The 16,070-nt window shown below is 36.6% G+C and overlaps 1 protein-coding gene across 2 annotated transcripts in view; it reads left to right on the top strand.

Moving 5' to 3' along the window:
- NEDD4 (NEDD4 E3 ubiquitin protein ligase) overlaps positions 1–16,070 on the top strand; it is a 100,845-nt gene that overhangs the window by 59,675 nt on the left and 25,100 nt on the right. For both annotated transcript variants that reach the window (XM_067555888.1, XM_067555886.1), the window contains 3 exons: positions 7,729–7,779; positions 12,998–13,059; positions 15,188–15,290. In XM_067555888.1, the coding sequence (XP_067411989.1) occupies positions 7,729–7,779; positions 12,998–13,059; positions 15,188–15,290 (216 nt within the window). The remainder of the gene's footprint in view (positions 1–7,728; positions 7,780–12,997; positions 13,060–15,187; positions 15,291–16,070) is intronic.

Genomic DNA, 16,070 nt, shown 5'->3' with positions numbered 1-16,070 from the left:
TTGGATGAGGACATGAAGAGTAGTGTAACCATGACACACAATGTGGATAAAGAGTGGTTAAGGCAGACAAAAATTGAAGGAAGAGGGTTAGGGAGGGAGTTCTATTAAACTGAAATTATGGACGTTGGTGTTGAGAGAAAGAGAGAAGGGAGGCAGAATAGCCAGTTTTGAAGAGCAAGTTTCGCAGAAGGTCACCGGAATCATAGAGCATAAGACTGAAGAGAAGTTTGTAGGATACCAATAGATGTAGGAAGAGAGAAGGCTCATCAGCCATAAACTAATGAATGGTTTGCAAGTCAGAAGAATCAGAAGGGCAGAGGTAGAATGCTAGGGAAAGTGACTAGTGTCCAAAGGTAGCAGGTGGATCAAATGATTATAGGAGCACTCCTTACATTTAGCCTGAAAGAAGTGATTTGTGACCTTAAGGCCTAACTCGTGGATTGATGTAAAAGTGGGTGGGGATTTAAAGACATTTAAAGAAGCTGGAGGTAAGGAAGTTGAGTCAATGGTGCACTCAAAAATCTTGGGGAGAAGAGGGAAAACTAGTAGTAAGATGCAGGCACATGGTTGGGGGAAGGCTTTTAAGATTGGGGCTAAGAGGGAGAGAAACAGGCTTGGAAACAGAAGGGAAAATAACTAGAGGAGAAGGTAGAAGGAAAGAGGAACAAGGGCTGACGGAGGACTTGAAGGGTTAGAGGTGAAAAGAGAAGACTTCTTGGTTGGAGGGAGATGAAGAGGAAGAGAGGGAAAGGACACTTCCTGGATGTTTTTGAAGAACTTGAAGATTCTGAGTAGACAAATGCAGTTTGGATGCTGAAAGAGCATTTTTAAAAGGAAATTGGAGACAGAATTGATGCACTATGGGCTTGTACCAGAGTCTATGGAGATGTAAAGCTTTCTAGTAAGGGTGAGTTAAGATGAGCTAAAACCCAGAATTTCCTCCAGAAGTATTTGGCAGCAGAATAACGAGAGAGAGAGCAAGTTCCAGGGGGCACAGAGATTGGGGAATTGAGGATGGGTGACACTTGAGAATCAAAGGAGTTGAGAATAGAGCTAAAAGTACTCAGAGGCATTGACAGAAGTGAGAGAAGAGAAACATAATCAAGGTCTGTTTTGTTCCACAGCTGAATTGCACATAACTAAATTATGCCAACTCCTTTTTTAAGGGACAAATCAGTTTTCCTCTGTTTCAGTGTTCGTGCCTAGCCATGCCCAGACCCAATTTAAGTGGGAGGAGAGAAAATATCGCCATTAAATTACAGAGAGTCTTAAGCATGCAAAGAAGCACCCTATCTCTGAAGCCCCAATTGTACTTGACTTGGTTTTGCTACCATCTATTTCAAGCACTTCCGTGCAGTGTTTGGAATTGCTGCAGAAATTCTAAATGTAGAGATTAACAATAGATGGAGTAGGCCCCTTTTACGATATAAATATAACTGTTTCAGTTACAAAAACTTGTTCCCTGAGTTGGTTTCAACATAGCTAAAATTTATGTGGGCAGAAGCTAACCATGTAACAAGGCTGAAAACCAGAACCTGTCTTCAGTCTGTCTAGGCAAAAGACTTTAGCCTCATTTCACTCTATACATTTTAATGATGTCCTAAGTTGATCCATTCCTTTTAAAAGAAAATCTTAATGTCTTCCAGATTTTATTTGGCTTAGTGCCTGCAGACAGTGGTGTCTTTAGTTACATGATCTATATAAAACATTTTGTTGCCTTCATAAGGCTTCTAACACTAACAAACACTGTCAAAACCCAAAGTATAAGAGAATATAAAACGACTCATGGTGTGCTGCAATGATACAGGGAGTAATCATTGCATAATCAGTTTCTTATCTTTGCATTGTTTTCAATGGACCTTGGATTTATCCTAACTGTTCAATGCCTGTTTAAAGTCTTACTTTCTTTGAAAGGACAGAATCGGTAATCAAGGGCAAACGGTACAAAATTAAGAATTACTGTCAGGCAGCAGCCTTTGTACTATAAATAGGCTAATGTTGTTGTGTGACACTTGATCATGGATGACTTATAAAGTAAGCACACTGTTGTGTTGCCGCATTGACCAGCTGACATGATTGTAAAGATGCTAAAACTGTGTCCATGCTAATATTAAGGGGCTTGGCATTTATTGGTATAACTTCTCTGTGTGTAGCACTGCCCTTCTGTGTAGACACATACCCATTATGTAAAGACGAGCAGAATTAACGTCTCGGTTTCAAAAAGTTAATCATGTTATATGACTTCCTAGAAGGAAGACTCTAATTTGATAGGTTTTGCTTTGCTTAATATTAAATATTTTAAATCTGTTTTAATAATTTAATTTGTTTGAATGTGAAAAGTCTACAAAGTTTAAAAATGTTTAGACTCACTCTACATATACTGCAAGACTTTAATCTGTCCACTAATATATCTAGAGATCTGGTACTTTGCCCTGAGGCATATTCACTAATAGTCACAATCGGATGGAAATAAGTCCTTAGAGATTCTGCCATGTGGAAAGCTATTGCTGGTAGATGAATGAAAAGAGAATAATGCTTTCCCTCCCCTCCCTGCTTCTTTCATCTTGGCTTTAAATATAAACTGGTTCACACTGCAAAATTGTCACACAACTTGACACATTTAGCAGACTTGTTTAGCAGAAGTAGAGATTGCAAGTCAGCATTGAAGGTGTGACAGCGGTGGGTTAATTTTTAACAGCCTATATGTGTGTGACTAGTTCCTATGATCTGTTTCCTCATCTTCATTAGTACTTGTCAATTTCAAGTTGTTGTCCCTTTAAATTGATACTTCTGTCTGAAAATGTTAACTATTGTATAAGTAATTTTTATGGTCTATTATGGTTACTATTACTAGTATGACTGAAAAATTAGAATTTGATTTTATTTCTTCGTTTATTTGCATTTGACAGCATTCAGTATGTTCATTTAACTTTTTCCCATCTGTGTAAGTCACACAGCTGGAAGGGAGAGCAGGATTAAAAAAGAAAACAAATACAATTTGTAAAACCGTATTGGTGTGGGATAGATGTAATACCAGTTACTATCTCTCTTTAAAAAACAAAAAACAAAAAAAAAAAAAAACCCCTTTAATACAAAACCTTTTATTCCCCTGCAGACTAACACTTCAGTTTAAAATTGGATGGCTGCATTTGTATGAAAATCTAGCACAAAATTCAGAAAACTGTTCGGAATCATCAAGAAAGTGTACAAATTTTTAAGTCTGAGTCCACACACACACACACACACACACACACACACACACACACACACACACACACACACACACACACACACACACACACACACACACACACACACACACACTTTCAGCTCTAGACAGACCCGAAGTGTTTAAGTTTCTGCTCTCTACTAAACAGCTAATTTAAGAGAAATATTCTGATTTTTTTCCAGCTCCTGAAATAAAAATGCATAACTTCCAGCTAATGCTAATTCCTTGCTTTTAGTTTTTTATTTAATAGTGTTTTCCTTTTAACTTCATTAAGCATATAAGTGATGAGACCACAAAAACTTCAGAGGAAAAAAAAACTATTCATAATTTCAAATTTCATTATGCATTTGTAGCCTCTCTATCCCAATATTCTACTTTAAGTCAAAATTTTGGATTCTATTTATGATACCAATCAGGATGGAAACCCTATTTATATTCCACACTATACTGGAATAATCTCTTAAATTGAGCAGGCCTCTTACATTTGTTGTAATTTGACCCTGCAGTCTTGTGCTTCATGTCTCTCCAAATGAAATTCTTTTATAGCAATTGGGCTAAGGGCCAGGTTTTGGAAATTATTTAGGTGCTTAATGGGATTTTTAAAAATGCCTACACACCTAACTCTTATTGATTTCAAGTTTAGGCACCAGTCTGCACCTTTACACTCCTACATACCTTTAAAAATCTGACCTGAAGTTTATAAAACTGAAATCTGCGCAAACTGCCAGAAGCTGTAAGACGGTCTGATGGGTTCAAGATGGGATCAAGCTTGATGGGGAAATAGTGATTTCTTGCTTATAATCCAGCACTTTACCTAAAATGTCATTTCTGTTCACAATGTAAAGGGCTTAAGTGGGTATTTACCCAGCTTTGATAAAGGTAGAATCTGTCTTCATTAAGAGGCGGATTTCTGAACATGTTTTAGAGATCTACAGTAAACCAATTCAGGCCAGAAGGCTTTACTGCCTTTCATACTCTTAAGTGCCTGTTCATTTGAATTTTACTCCAGTGGAACATCAGTATCTCCTTAGGCTCTTCAATAACTTCAGGGAGATTGCATGTCTGACTGGTATATCCCTTATCAACTTAACTCAAGTAGCATTTCTCATAATAAAGGCAGATTTCTACAAGCTATGGAGTTTGTATACAGCACTTGTACCATTTGTGTTTTGCATTTACTTCCTTTCTCTTTAAAGTTTGTTTCATGAATAGGTCATGCACTGCTTTACAAGTATGGAACATATCTGATACAGTTCTCATACTAATGTGTTACCCCTATGGTGAAGTGAATGTCATAGTTGATTTGAGCCAATTTTGAATTTTTTTCCGAATTACTTTATTAGAGGTGATTGAAGGAACAGAACTGGGCCTTTTTAAAATACTCGCCATAAAGCAACATACTAACATTTTGTGTGGAATGTATGTGTTAAATATGTGTATAGTAGTCCTTGCTTAATTTATCTTGGAAATTAGAGATACAAGGTAGAGGAGGTAATATATTTTATTGGACCAGCTTCTGTTTGTGAGAAAGAAAAGCTCTTCAGAGAAGAGCTCTGTGTCGCTTGAAAGCTTGTGTCTCTGACAAACGAAATTGGTCCAATAAAAGATATTACCTCACCCACCTTGTGTCTCTAATATCCTGGGACCGACACTGCTATAACTACACTTACTTTGGAAATGTCAGGCATGTACAGTTTCCTCTTTGTCTTGCTTACAGGCCTCCCTTTTGAGAGCTTTCTGCCCTTAGTTGAAGTGGTGGGCATATTGAATCTATTAAAGTTTTTTAGCTCCTCCAACTGTAGGACATTGGTTAAATTCTGGCTTATAATTTTTACAAGAGTGTGTCCAGATCAACTGTAAATTGAGCGGCTATCTCTGCAATACAATGTCATTCCACTGGGGCTGCAGATGTTTCTTGCTCACTTCCTGCAATGCTGGAAAAGTTCCGTTGATTTTTACCACTACTGTCTCTGATTAGTTTTTGCCCCGGGTCTGAGAAATTCATGAGCTTGACACTTTTGCTTATGATTTGATGATTTACTAATGTTAAAAAGACAATATTCAATCTATATCAGAAAAGACATGAATACCAAAAAAGCGAGCCCCATATTCATCTTCATTGTTTTATTCATATGAAAATAATTATACTAGTTGAATTGGACAGTTTTCATTTCATATCCTTCAGTAGTTGTGCTGAGAATTAATTGTGTAAACTTGTATTTGTTTCTCTTTGTTCGAGATGAAATGTATTGCTTAAATTGTGAGTTCTGAACCCAGGGATGGAGGATGTCGTGAACAGCTGTCTGGGAGTTACAGGCATCTTGGCCTTCCCATTTTGGGAGGGAGATCTGAGACTAGCATTGGAGCAACATAAATATTTCATGCATGGTGGTGACTAGCTCTGCTTCAAAAACCAGTGAATCATTCAGAGTGGTCTCATAGCTGAGCTTGGATAGATTAGGTAAGCATGCTTATTGAAGGATATTTGAGTTCAATAGATACTTGCTCCATCAGTAGGAGGATACATCAGTAACATTCCATTAAGGATAAAAGTAGACCAATATAAAGAAAGTACAATCCAGGAATCTGGGTAGCATAAACTTGAGAAAGCATATGTAACTGTCATTTGTGACAACCACTCTGAAGATCAAAGTGATATCAGGTTGAATTATATATATACTTTCATATGATCGTTAACTTACCTGTTTGTATTACCTAGCAGCCTTAGTCTGGACCAGCACATATTATGCTAAGTGTGGTACAGACACCATTATTCCGAGTATTACACACAAACTATGTTAAAGGAACATAAAGGTTGCAAAGTCATGCACACTATTTACGAAATGCTAGATTTAAGGTCACATATGCACCCGTAATTTGGCATCCTTGTGTGTATGTATTGATATAGTCTCTAATTATATGATCAGATACTTTTTTTTCCACAGGACTCCTGCCTTATTCATTGCACAAGATGAAACTGTGCTGGGGGTGAATAAGGGTTGTGTAATGAAAAGGCCATTGTCTATAAGATCCCTGCCTCATTTGTTGCAGAAGTTGGAAGTGGCTAGTGAATGAGACATGGGATTGCAGAAAGAAAGCACTGTCTAATGGTGAAGGCAGTTGAATGTTGCCCTGGGGAATTGGATTCTATCCCTGTCTCTGTCACAGAGTTCCTGTGTGTTGCTGGGCAAATCGCTTGAATCAAACTCTTCAGAGGTGGTCATTAACTGTGTGTTCCTCATCTTTTGGGTGCCCAACTTGAGACCCTTTTTGATTTGCAAAAGTGCTGGGCAGTCACAACTGCAACTGAAGTCAATGGGAGCTGTTCCTTGAAAATGTCAAGAGCTATATAATGCTACATACTCTGAAAAATGAGGCTGTAGGCATTCCAGGTTCCTAGTTGAGGCTCATTGCCCAGCCAGTCCCAGTTTCTTTTCCTGATATTGCCCCCTACCTCTTAAATCCAGTCTTAGTCTCAGCAGGTTCCCACTTCACTCCTTTTTCATCCTCCCTGGTCTGGCTTTTGTTCCTTCTACATTTGAATCCATTTCCTCCTCCACAGTACTTGGGTGCAATTGGGAAGGTGATGTGTGTTAGTAAGAGTTAGTAAGAGTTCCCTGGTCTCAGTTACAGTTTCAGGGCTGAGCCCAGAGTAGGCATTTCAGGGGAAAGGTCCGTTTTGATCTCTGGAGGGAATATGCTCACTTTGTGTGAGGGGATGTTGTAGGAGCAGTCTAAAGGGGATGAAGCATGCTCATTGAGGTATGAAATGATGTTCGCTGCTAAAAACCTAAAGTGTCGGCCTATTTTTACCAAAGGTCAGATTTGGGTGGATTTTCATAGGAAGGCAAAAGACACATCTCTGACACAAAGCTCACCCGCGTCCAAATTTCAAATCCCTGCTCCAAAGCTATTCAAAGTAAAGGTCACTAGAACTTAACATGGGTAAAACCTATTTTTCCCTAACATCATTTTCAGAAATGGCTGAATTGTTTTGGCTGAAATTTTCCAGTAAATTTATGCCTGAGGCAGACACCTCGCATGTTAACTTTCAGTGCACATGGTTAATATTTGGCAAAGTTATAAGGAACTGAAAACACGGTCCTGTAATTGGAAGTGTCAAGCAACCTTAATAGGCTGTGCTGTCAGCCCCATCTATAATTGTTTCAAATGTTGATGTATGTACTAAGAGTCCATCAGTTTACTGGGATTGCAGGGGAGGGAAAGTGACTTGACTTCCAAGAGTCCTTTAAATCAAAGCTTCCAACCATTAGGTATGCTAAAAGATGTCAGGCTTGAGGAAGGTATTGGAAAAGAGGTTAATGAACATATGTATCTGTGCAGGGCATTGCATTTTATATAATCTACATTAGGATAACTTCAAATTCTTAGACTGCATTGCAATATTAGCACTTTCCATGAACTAGAGACAATATTTTACGGGTTTATCACTTCATAACATTTTTTTGTGATTTAAAACTTTTCCATTTTTTTTCCAGACAAGAGATGACTTTCTAGGCCAAGTGGATGTTCCTCTTTATCAATTACCGGTTTGTATTTAAAATTACCTCAAACAATACTGTTGGCTTACACAATTATATATTATTCATCAGGATAATCATATTGTATAAGTAGACTTTATTAAATTATCTAATTTTTTGGCAAAGATCTTTCTCAGAACTAAAATAATGCAATCTAAACAATGTTATGCTTAAGTATAGCCTTCTAATAATAAATATGAATTCTCTTACTCTTTGTTCATGAAGAAACTAAGGTTTGATGTTCAGATCCTAAAGATTAGGCTGATTATTAATTTCCCATTTCTCAGGCCTGGTCTACACTTACCTTAAAATTTGGCAGCAGTCGACAGGAGTTACGCAAGATACGAAGAGTAGCTTGCATAACTCCCGTCGACGACTTAACTTCTGTTGTGCGTGGCATCTTCACTGCCCTGCGCCACTTGAGGGGGTGGTTTTAACAAGTCATCTTTTGGATCGATTAATTGGGTCTTCACTGCCCGCTCAATCAATGCAGATAGATCAATCTGACTGCAGTGAATATGCCGCTGTCAGTGAAGATGTTCCCTCATTCTAACTTCTAATAAGGCTTTCTTTTCAGTTGCTCTTAATTTTAAACATTTTGTTTTTAAATATTCTTTTTTGCTGAAGACAAATACTGAAAACTGACACAGTAAGAAATACAGTTGAACTAATCTAGTTGTGTACATTTTTTATTCTGCAATTTTCATCCATTTGCAAAACCATTTCTTCAGCTTTAAGGAAGCTTGTGCAGCAAAAATTAGGAGTGGGAGATGAATAATATTTTGCACTTGCATATAGTGCTTTCGTCCAAGGATTGGAAGACTTCACAAATTGCTAAAAAGATCTTGCAGCAGCCATTTTAAAGATGGGAAAACTAAGATAGAGAACCCAGCTAAGAACAGTTATTCTCCTTCCTACTCCAACAAAAGCTGTACTGAAGTTCCCAGAGTGGGCAAGTCTTAGTAGAGGAACACTAGGCTTTTCACTAACCCCATTCTCAGCCATGTAGGATGGGGCAGGAAGTACAATGTTTGAGGTAGTGCTGTCTCCAGAAGAGACATTGCCTCTGCTGCCACCTTCCATCAAGCAGGAGCTGAGGCAACAGCAGCTCCACAGTTCTCTGGAGACAAATAATGTCAGACCTTTTTTTCTTCCAGTTTAGATTCTGTGTATTCTTCTTTGCTGATTGACTATTTGTTTTGACCTTTTCTCATCCATCTTTCTCTGTAACTCTGTTTATTCTCCATAGTCAGTCTTTCCTTTCCTCTTTTTCAATGTCCCATGTACTTCCTTTTCCTACTCCTTTGCTCACCTACATAACGCCTTTTTTTTTTTTTTTAAAGACTGAAAATAACAGTTGCCAGCTATCACTCTGGTTAGGAAATTGACTTATCACTTTCTTCCACTTCTTTGATTATTCAAAAACATAACACCATAATACAAGAAGACACCTATGCTAACTGAGGCCATTGTGTACTACCTAAAGACAGTAATTTGAACTGGGAATTGGTCAGAGCCAGCAGTAGAATCCTAGACCCCCTGAATCTGCAAAGTCAAAAATTTGTTATAACATTTATAGAAATACAAGTAGGAGAGACAATGATACTACAGTTAAAAAGAAAACTCAGTTTCATGTTAGATGTCATGATGCAAAGTGAAATATCTATTTAGAGCAGATGAAACTATTTATTTCCAGGATTCATTTTTGAAACCGCCTAATAGTTTGAGTTAAGAACAGCGCTCTATTTCTAGCTTCCCACACTGATTTTGTGACCATAGACGCTTTATTCTCTGTTTTCCCATCTGTGAAATGGAAATACCACAGTCAGGAGAGGTGAGAATTAAATGGCTCTAAAATTCTTTAGACCAATAGATACATGGCCTTAGCACTAAATCTGATGGGTATTTTGGAATATAGGGCTGATAATTGATCTATTACTGCTGTCAGTAGTACTTAACTACCATCAAAGAATGCCATGATGAAAGTATTCTTGAAATAACAAGAGCTATGCACAAGCTTTTGTCTCATGTTCCAGTTAGAAAGAAGACACTTCACTATTGGGAAAAACTGAGTTCAGGGCACTAGTTGCAGTGCTATGTAGGACATGGTGGCCACTTATTTTTTTGCTTTTCTGTTTTGAGGCACTGCTGACCAGCTCCTCTAGTGAAGAATGAATAGGCAAAATGGGATTGATTTATTTAACAGAGCACAATATAGTCTGATCATCATTGCCAATGGAGATTGGTACCAATTAAAGTTCTAAGGTTATATCTTCAACTGGTGTAAATCCAGTGTGGCTGTATTGACTTCAGTGGAGCAATGCTGATTTAGGACAAAGTAACAGTAATAGAACTGAGGATCTGGCTCTCAAATCACTTTATGATGCATGGACTTAATTCCCATAAAAGTGAATAGCAATTACACAAGTAACACTCAGAATAGGTCCTGTTGACTTCTGCAGTTGCTCACTTGCACATAAAAAGTGATGGTATAATGCTGCTTACTTTCAGAGACTGCTAGAAGGAGTTATTTTTTAATAGTGTATCATTTCTTTAACAGAAGTAATGAGCTTCCCAGGGAAGTAATATTGGATATTCTGAAAAGAGAACAGCATGATAGCTTTTCCTACATACTTCAGAGAACTGCACTAGAATAGCCCTCTGGTGGTGGTGTTGCAACAAATAGTTGCAACTTCTTGTTTTAGATGTCTGACAAATTCCATTTAACAGCATAATGAACAACTTCTGCTCTGTTAACTTATTTAAAAGCTGAAAATTGTTTCCATATGCAGCAGAATAGAGCAGTCTGTTACACTGTTAAGCTTGAGATAAAAAAGTGTAATGTTCAAAAATATGCTTATAAATATGCATGAAATTAAACTGCTTATCATATATGTAGTTTGCCATTTAATCTGTTATTGATTGTGCAGTTTAGATGTTCATTTATGAAAATTTAACCCATTGTGGAGTGTGACTTCTAAAAAAAAATGTTTTAAATCCTATTTTATGTGGGGTGCGGGGGTTGTCTTTTTGTTCTTTTTGTACACCACCTAGTACAATGGGGTTTTGGCCTGTGATTGGGGCTCCTAAGCACTATAGTAATACAATTAATAATGTTGAAAGATACAGTTTGTTTAATCCTTGATGTTCTTTCCCATGTTAAGTTATTTTCATCTAACTTACTTTACATGTTGTGTGCTGTTTACATCTTGCAATTCTTAGTTTGGCCATTAAAAACCGTTTCTAGACAACTTCTCTATGTTCATGCATTTTCACAGTGTATATGTTGCAAATACTACGGGGAATATTGTAACTTTAAAAAATTGTTTCCCTTTTAACTTCCTGGAAGTACTTGACTTGGTCAAGAGGTCTGTAAATTTGTCTTACAGATTAAGGTCTTGATGCTGCAAACATAAACATGTGTGTGCAGGCTCTTAGGGCAGAGATGATTGCTCTCTTCAAACTGAGTGCAATTCTAAAATGTCAGGCTTTTGAGAGAGTTTATTTAATGATAGGATCCTCAAATCCCCAATCTGTACCGATAGAAAACATTTGGATTTATCTTAAACATCTGAAGTATAAGAGATCAACATTTTTCTTTCAGAGCATCAGTGCAAAAGATGCCAGGTTCAGAAAACCCTTTGAACCCCCACTATTAGATTTGGTGTATAATGCCATATATGTTGCCTGAAATCCTAGGCTTGGTAATGGTCATATCCTAGAAATCAGAGATTGAAAAAGAGTTTTCCTTTGCGATTTCTGTTTCATGATTTTTTTGGATTGTGTTTACTATTTCAAATTATAGCAGTGCAAGCAACCTCAGACTATGTATTTTGATCCCTTGTAAATCGAAGTATAAAATATTAAAAAGAGCAACAATTCCTTGTGATGAGCCTTTTAAACAAGGAGTCACTAAATTTTTGGAAACGAGTTTGTGTGAAATAACCGTTTTGAAGGATTTCAGATGTTTAAAATTCAAGCATTTACATAACCATGTGTATAGGTGCATTGCTACACACGCATGTGTGTGTGTAGTAATGAATCTGCATATATATAAATGTATATTAATATACAAGACACACACCATTAAATGTGAAAATAATACACAAACAGTTTCACTCAAGCTTCTTCCCCAGTACGTACCCCAGGATCGATTAGTGCAAATCAATAGCATAAATTTTAAACTTTTCCTGCAATTATAAGTCTAAAACATGATGTATTCTCCAGATTCTGTATCTATTTGGGCTAAACCTACTGCTAATCATGCTAAACCTACTAAGGAGCCCAGAAGCCTTTGGATACACAATAGACAGTTTTTTTAAAAGTACATGTCTGGATGGATGGTGATAACTCCTCCTTTAAAGCTGGTACAGTTTGATATAAAGTCATTTTTGACTGACAGGAGTACAGATACAGCAAGTGTTTACATTTTCCCCCTTCAAGCATATTACACTTATAAATTATTAAAATGTATTATTTAACTAGGTTGGAATTACTCACTAGAAATTTTGAACAGCCTATCACTTAGTAAACATTTGTGTCAGGCAAGAAATTCACAGAAGGCTAACACTTTCCTTATCACACAGCACTGTAAAACTCAGATATTATTGTAATGATTACAGAATAAATATCAGCTATGACTTACATGCTGTGGATTTTAAAGAGTAAACTAAGTTCTGTGTTGTACTTGTGACCTCGGATGCAGTCCTATAAGTTATATCTGAATAATCATATGCCTTATGGTTTTTTTGTGGATCAGATTCATTTAGGAGCATGAGAAGTCAGAGATTTTCAAGTACTCATAACTTTTTGTTTGCTGCTTTGGGATTCTCAGGCAATTAAAATTGAAATGCAATTATTAAATCTGACATTTGTATTTGAAAAATATTGAGTGGGGGAGGGATATGGTAACACATTTTACATGTGGAGTGCTTGAAAATAAAGAAATTGCCTCTCAGTTCTAGGCTAAACATGGTTGCCTCAAAAAGCCTTTCCCCCTCCCCCAAGCAATAGAAACTATATGGTAAGGAAGAAAGGTTACAGAGTATTTTTTTCTTCAAGCTGGGAACTAGGTTAACTATTAAGAGAGAAACATTAATATCTTATTCTTATTTTACTAAAATCTTTTGGTTACCTGAAGAAAATGTCTTCTCTGGGGGGAAAAAGAGGCTTATAGATATTGATTTTACAGAGTAGACTTGGAAAAAAAAATGTTGTTTCATTCCAGACAGAAAATCCAAGTATGGAGAGACCATACACCTTTAAAGATTTTGTTCTTCATCCAAGAAGGTCAGTAAACATCAAACATTTTAAAATGTTAACTTTCCTGTGTAAACTTGTAACTTGCTATAAACTGTAGCTTCTCTGTGTACTTTCATGTCTCACCATAGTATCTGAGCAGCTGAATGAAGCAGTATATTAATGTATCAATAAATCGGTGTTGTCACTTGTTTAAATTTCTGAAGACTAATTTTAAATTATAACATTTTTTCAGCAGCGCATGAGATAAAGTTCATGGGGCTAAAATTATAACATAGTCTAAATTAACTTTATACACCACATAGTAAAATCACTAACCAGTATTATGACATAATTGAACCATTTTAGCTGTCAACTGTATCCTTCTCTAATCTAGAAAGATGTTCCTTTTTTGTGTGGCTTAATCCAAATAAGTTTCATTTGACTACAATGAAAAATATAACTTATTTTTGCATTTGAAGAGTGTTTAGTCCTATAGGCATATATTAGGGAATCCAGGAATTTAAAAACACAGTGTGAACCTTTAGTACCCTACCCTTGACCCAAACACTACAAATTTCATCTTCTCTTCTACATGTAGGCACCTAAGCTACAGAAAATTGAACATTGCTTAATTATTGCTGACAATGTGCCTAAGTTTAATACACTTTTTCCAGTTGATTTCTGTTTAGAAATACAGCTAGAAAGTCTGTATGCTGTTAGTGGAATCTTAAATTCTTTTTAACGCACTAGGAAGTAAGGGAAGTATTTCAAATGCAAAAGAATAAAGAATCTGTCAGCACCAAGTTACTTCCCTTTCAGAGTTAGGAAAGGCATACAAATGTCATTTTGATTATCATTTTTTTAAAATTCATTTTTCCTTTACTGCAAACCTATGAAAAATCCAAATACTTGCTGTGTTTGTGAATCCCTCCAAGTGCTATTATTGTTATGCACAAATCTACCCATTACAGTCTCTGCCACATGAGTTTAACAGTGTTCCACAGTGGGAAGGCAGTGCCACAGATCCAGGATTAGTGCTGTAAAGACTGCTAGTCAATAAACAGACAAATTTACTAAACCCACTTTCAGAATTGTGCTCACGTTGATCTCAACAATCAATAAGTTCCTAGTATCGACAGGGTAGCGCTAAATACAAAATGGTAATTTAAGGTTTGAGGGAAAAGTAGGCCTGCAAGACTGAGAGTTCCTCTAAATACAGCTTTTTCAATGTGGTCCACATGAAACAGTAGTTCAAATACTGGCTATCGATAATAATGATGGTGATATCATTCCTACTAGTTTTTGATCAGTTCAGTTTGCTTTGCACACTGTGGAAACTTTCATGAGAGCAAAATGAAAAACTATCTTTTCAGTTTTTATTTAGCAAATGTTATGGCCTACTCAAAAAAAACCAAAAAGCAAACCCCAAAGCCAAACAAAGAAACAAAAATCTTCTTTGTCACTGTGTAATTGTCACTAGTTAGTTTTTACTTTGAAAAAGAAGTTGTAAATTTTTTGCCACTTCACATTAAATCTGTGTGTATAATTGTACATTTTTAGGACCGTTATTTCACCATAACACTTGAAGTAATAAAATTGTTTCAACTCCAGTTTTACAAGAATCTTTCTCGCATACTTTAGTGAGAGCGCTGGAAATGTATTGTCAACACTTCTTATGTAAATGATAAATGTCTATTTACATTTCAAAATCTTTTAACTGATTATTCTGGTTACATTATTCTTCCTCACCTGGAATAACTAACACTTTTTCAGGATAATCATCAGGTAAACTTGATGTATTCAGGCATCCACCCTGTACAGATTTTTTATAACAGAACTAAGCAGGCTTCCTAATTAAATATTTGGGTCTTTTAGGTATCTTGAAATTACAAAACTTCAAGATTATTTCAAAGCCTATTTTATCTTGAAAGTATAAAACCCAGTAGCAACTATCACAGTAGATTTCAATGACCATTGCTTTGACAGCCAATAAGAAACTGTACAGATTTTTTTCAGACTGTTAGAACCAAATTGCATACTTCTAGATAGGATTGGTAGTCTGACCAAAAATTACCAAAACATCTGGTATCTTTAACAAATGTCACAAAAGTCACAAAATGGCTTGTGATTTGACTTTAAATATCATTGCACAATAACACTTTTTTCCCTTCTGCAGTCATAAGTCAAGAGTTAAAGGTCACCTAAGATTAAAAATGACATACTTACCTAAAAACAATGGATCTGAAGAAGAAAACACAGAACAGGTTGAAGAACTGGAGGTGAGAAAATTATTTGGTATTGAAGAGTGCATATGGTATGACTTCTACTTGTAACTTGCTAATAAAGGCTGTAGGCATAAAAATATCTTTTAAAAATGATGAAGCTGCAAGCAACCTTTTAGAAATTTGATGGATCAGTTAGTTTTGCATCAGAAGGAGATCCAATAATCCTGTGCAGTCCCTTGTTTAACTGTGATGTCAAAGCGTTTCCATCATTTTTGTTTTTAACATTGCTTTTCACTTTTATATAGCTGTAATTCTGCATGAAACACAATGGTGGTAAAACTCTAGGGCAATAAATGCTGACACAAACAAAACTACAAAAGTTTGAATGGCCTTAAATGCTTGGGAATAACACTTTCCTGTATTTCCATCTTCCCATGTAATGTTAAATATCACCAGTCAGCCTACTGATAATCTTCTGTTACCAAAACTTGAACTCTTTCCAGTGGATATTTTCTAATTATTAGTAAACATGTCCAATTTAGATGTAAAGATCTTTCCCCAACACCGTAAACAGCTTTTTCAACAGCATCACTAATTCTTTTGAGTGGTGTCCTTGCAGGTGCTCCACTGTAGGTGTTTGGTGCATCCTTGCGTCCCAGATTGGAGATTTACATCAGCAGTGCCCATCTGGATCGTGCATGCGCAACTTGTCTCGCAGTGCTGTTGGCGCCTCGAGCCATGCACACATGACTTGACTCCCTCAGTTCCTTCTCAACCATCCACGGTCCGAGACTGAGCCAGCAACAGTTCTTTTGATAGCTCATCCTAGTGCAG

This window comes from Emydura macquarii, unplaced genomic scaffold (assembly GCF_026122565.2).
Source record: "Emydura macquarii macquarii isolate MOO-44397 ecotype Brisbane River unplaced genomic scaffold, CSIRO-AGI_Emac_v2 contig_1644, whole genome shotgun sequence".
Lineage (NCBI taxonomy): Eukaryota > Metazoa > Chordata > Testudines > Chelidae > Emydura > Emydura macquarii.
The sequence above is the reverse complement of the archived record's forward strand: the minus strand, read 5'-3'. Positions and strand labels throughout refer to the sequence as shown.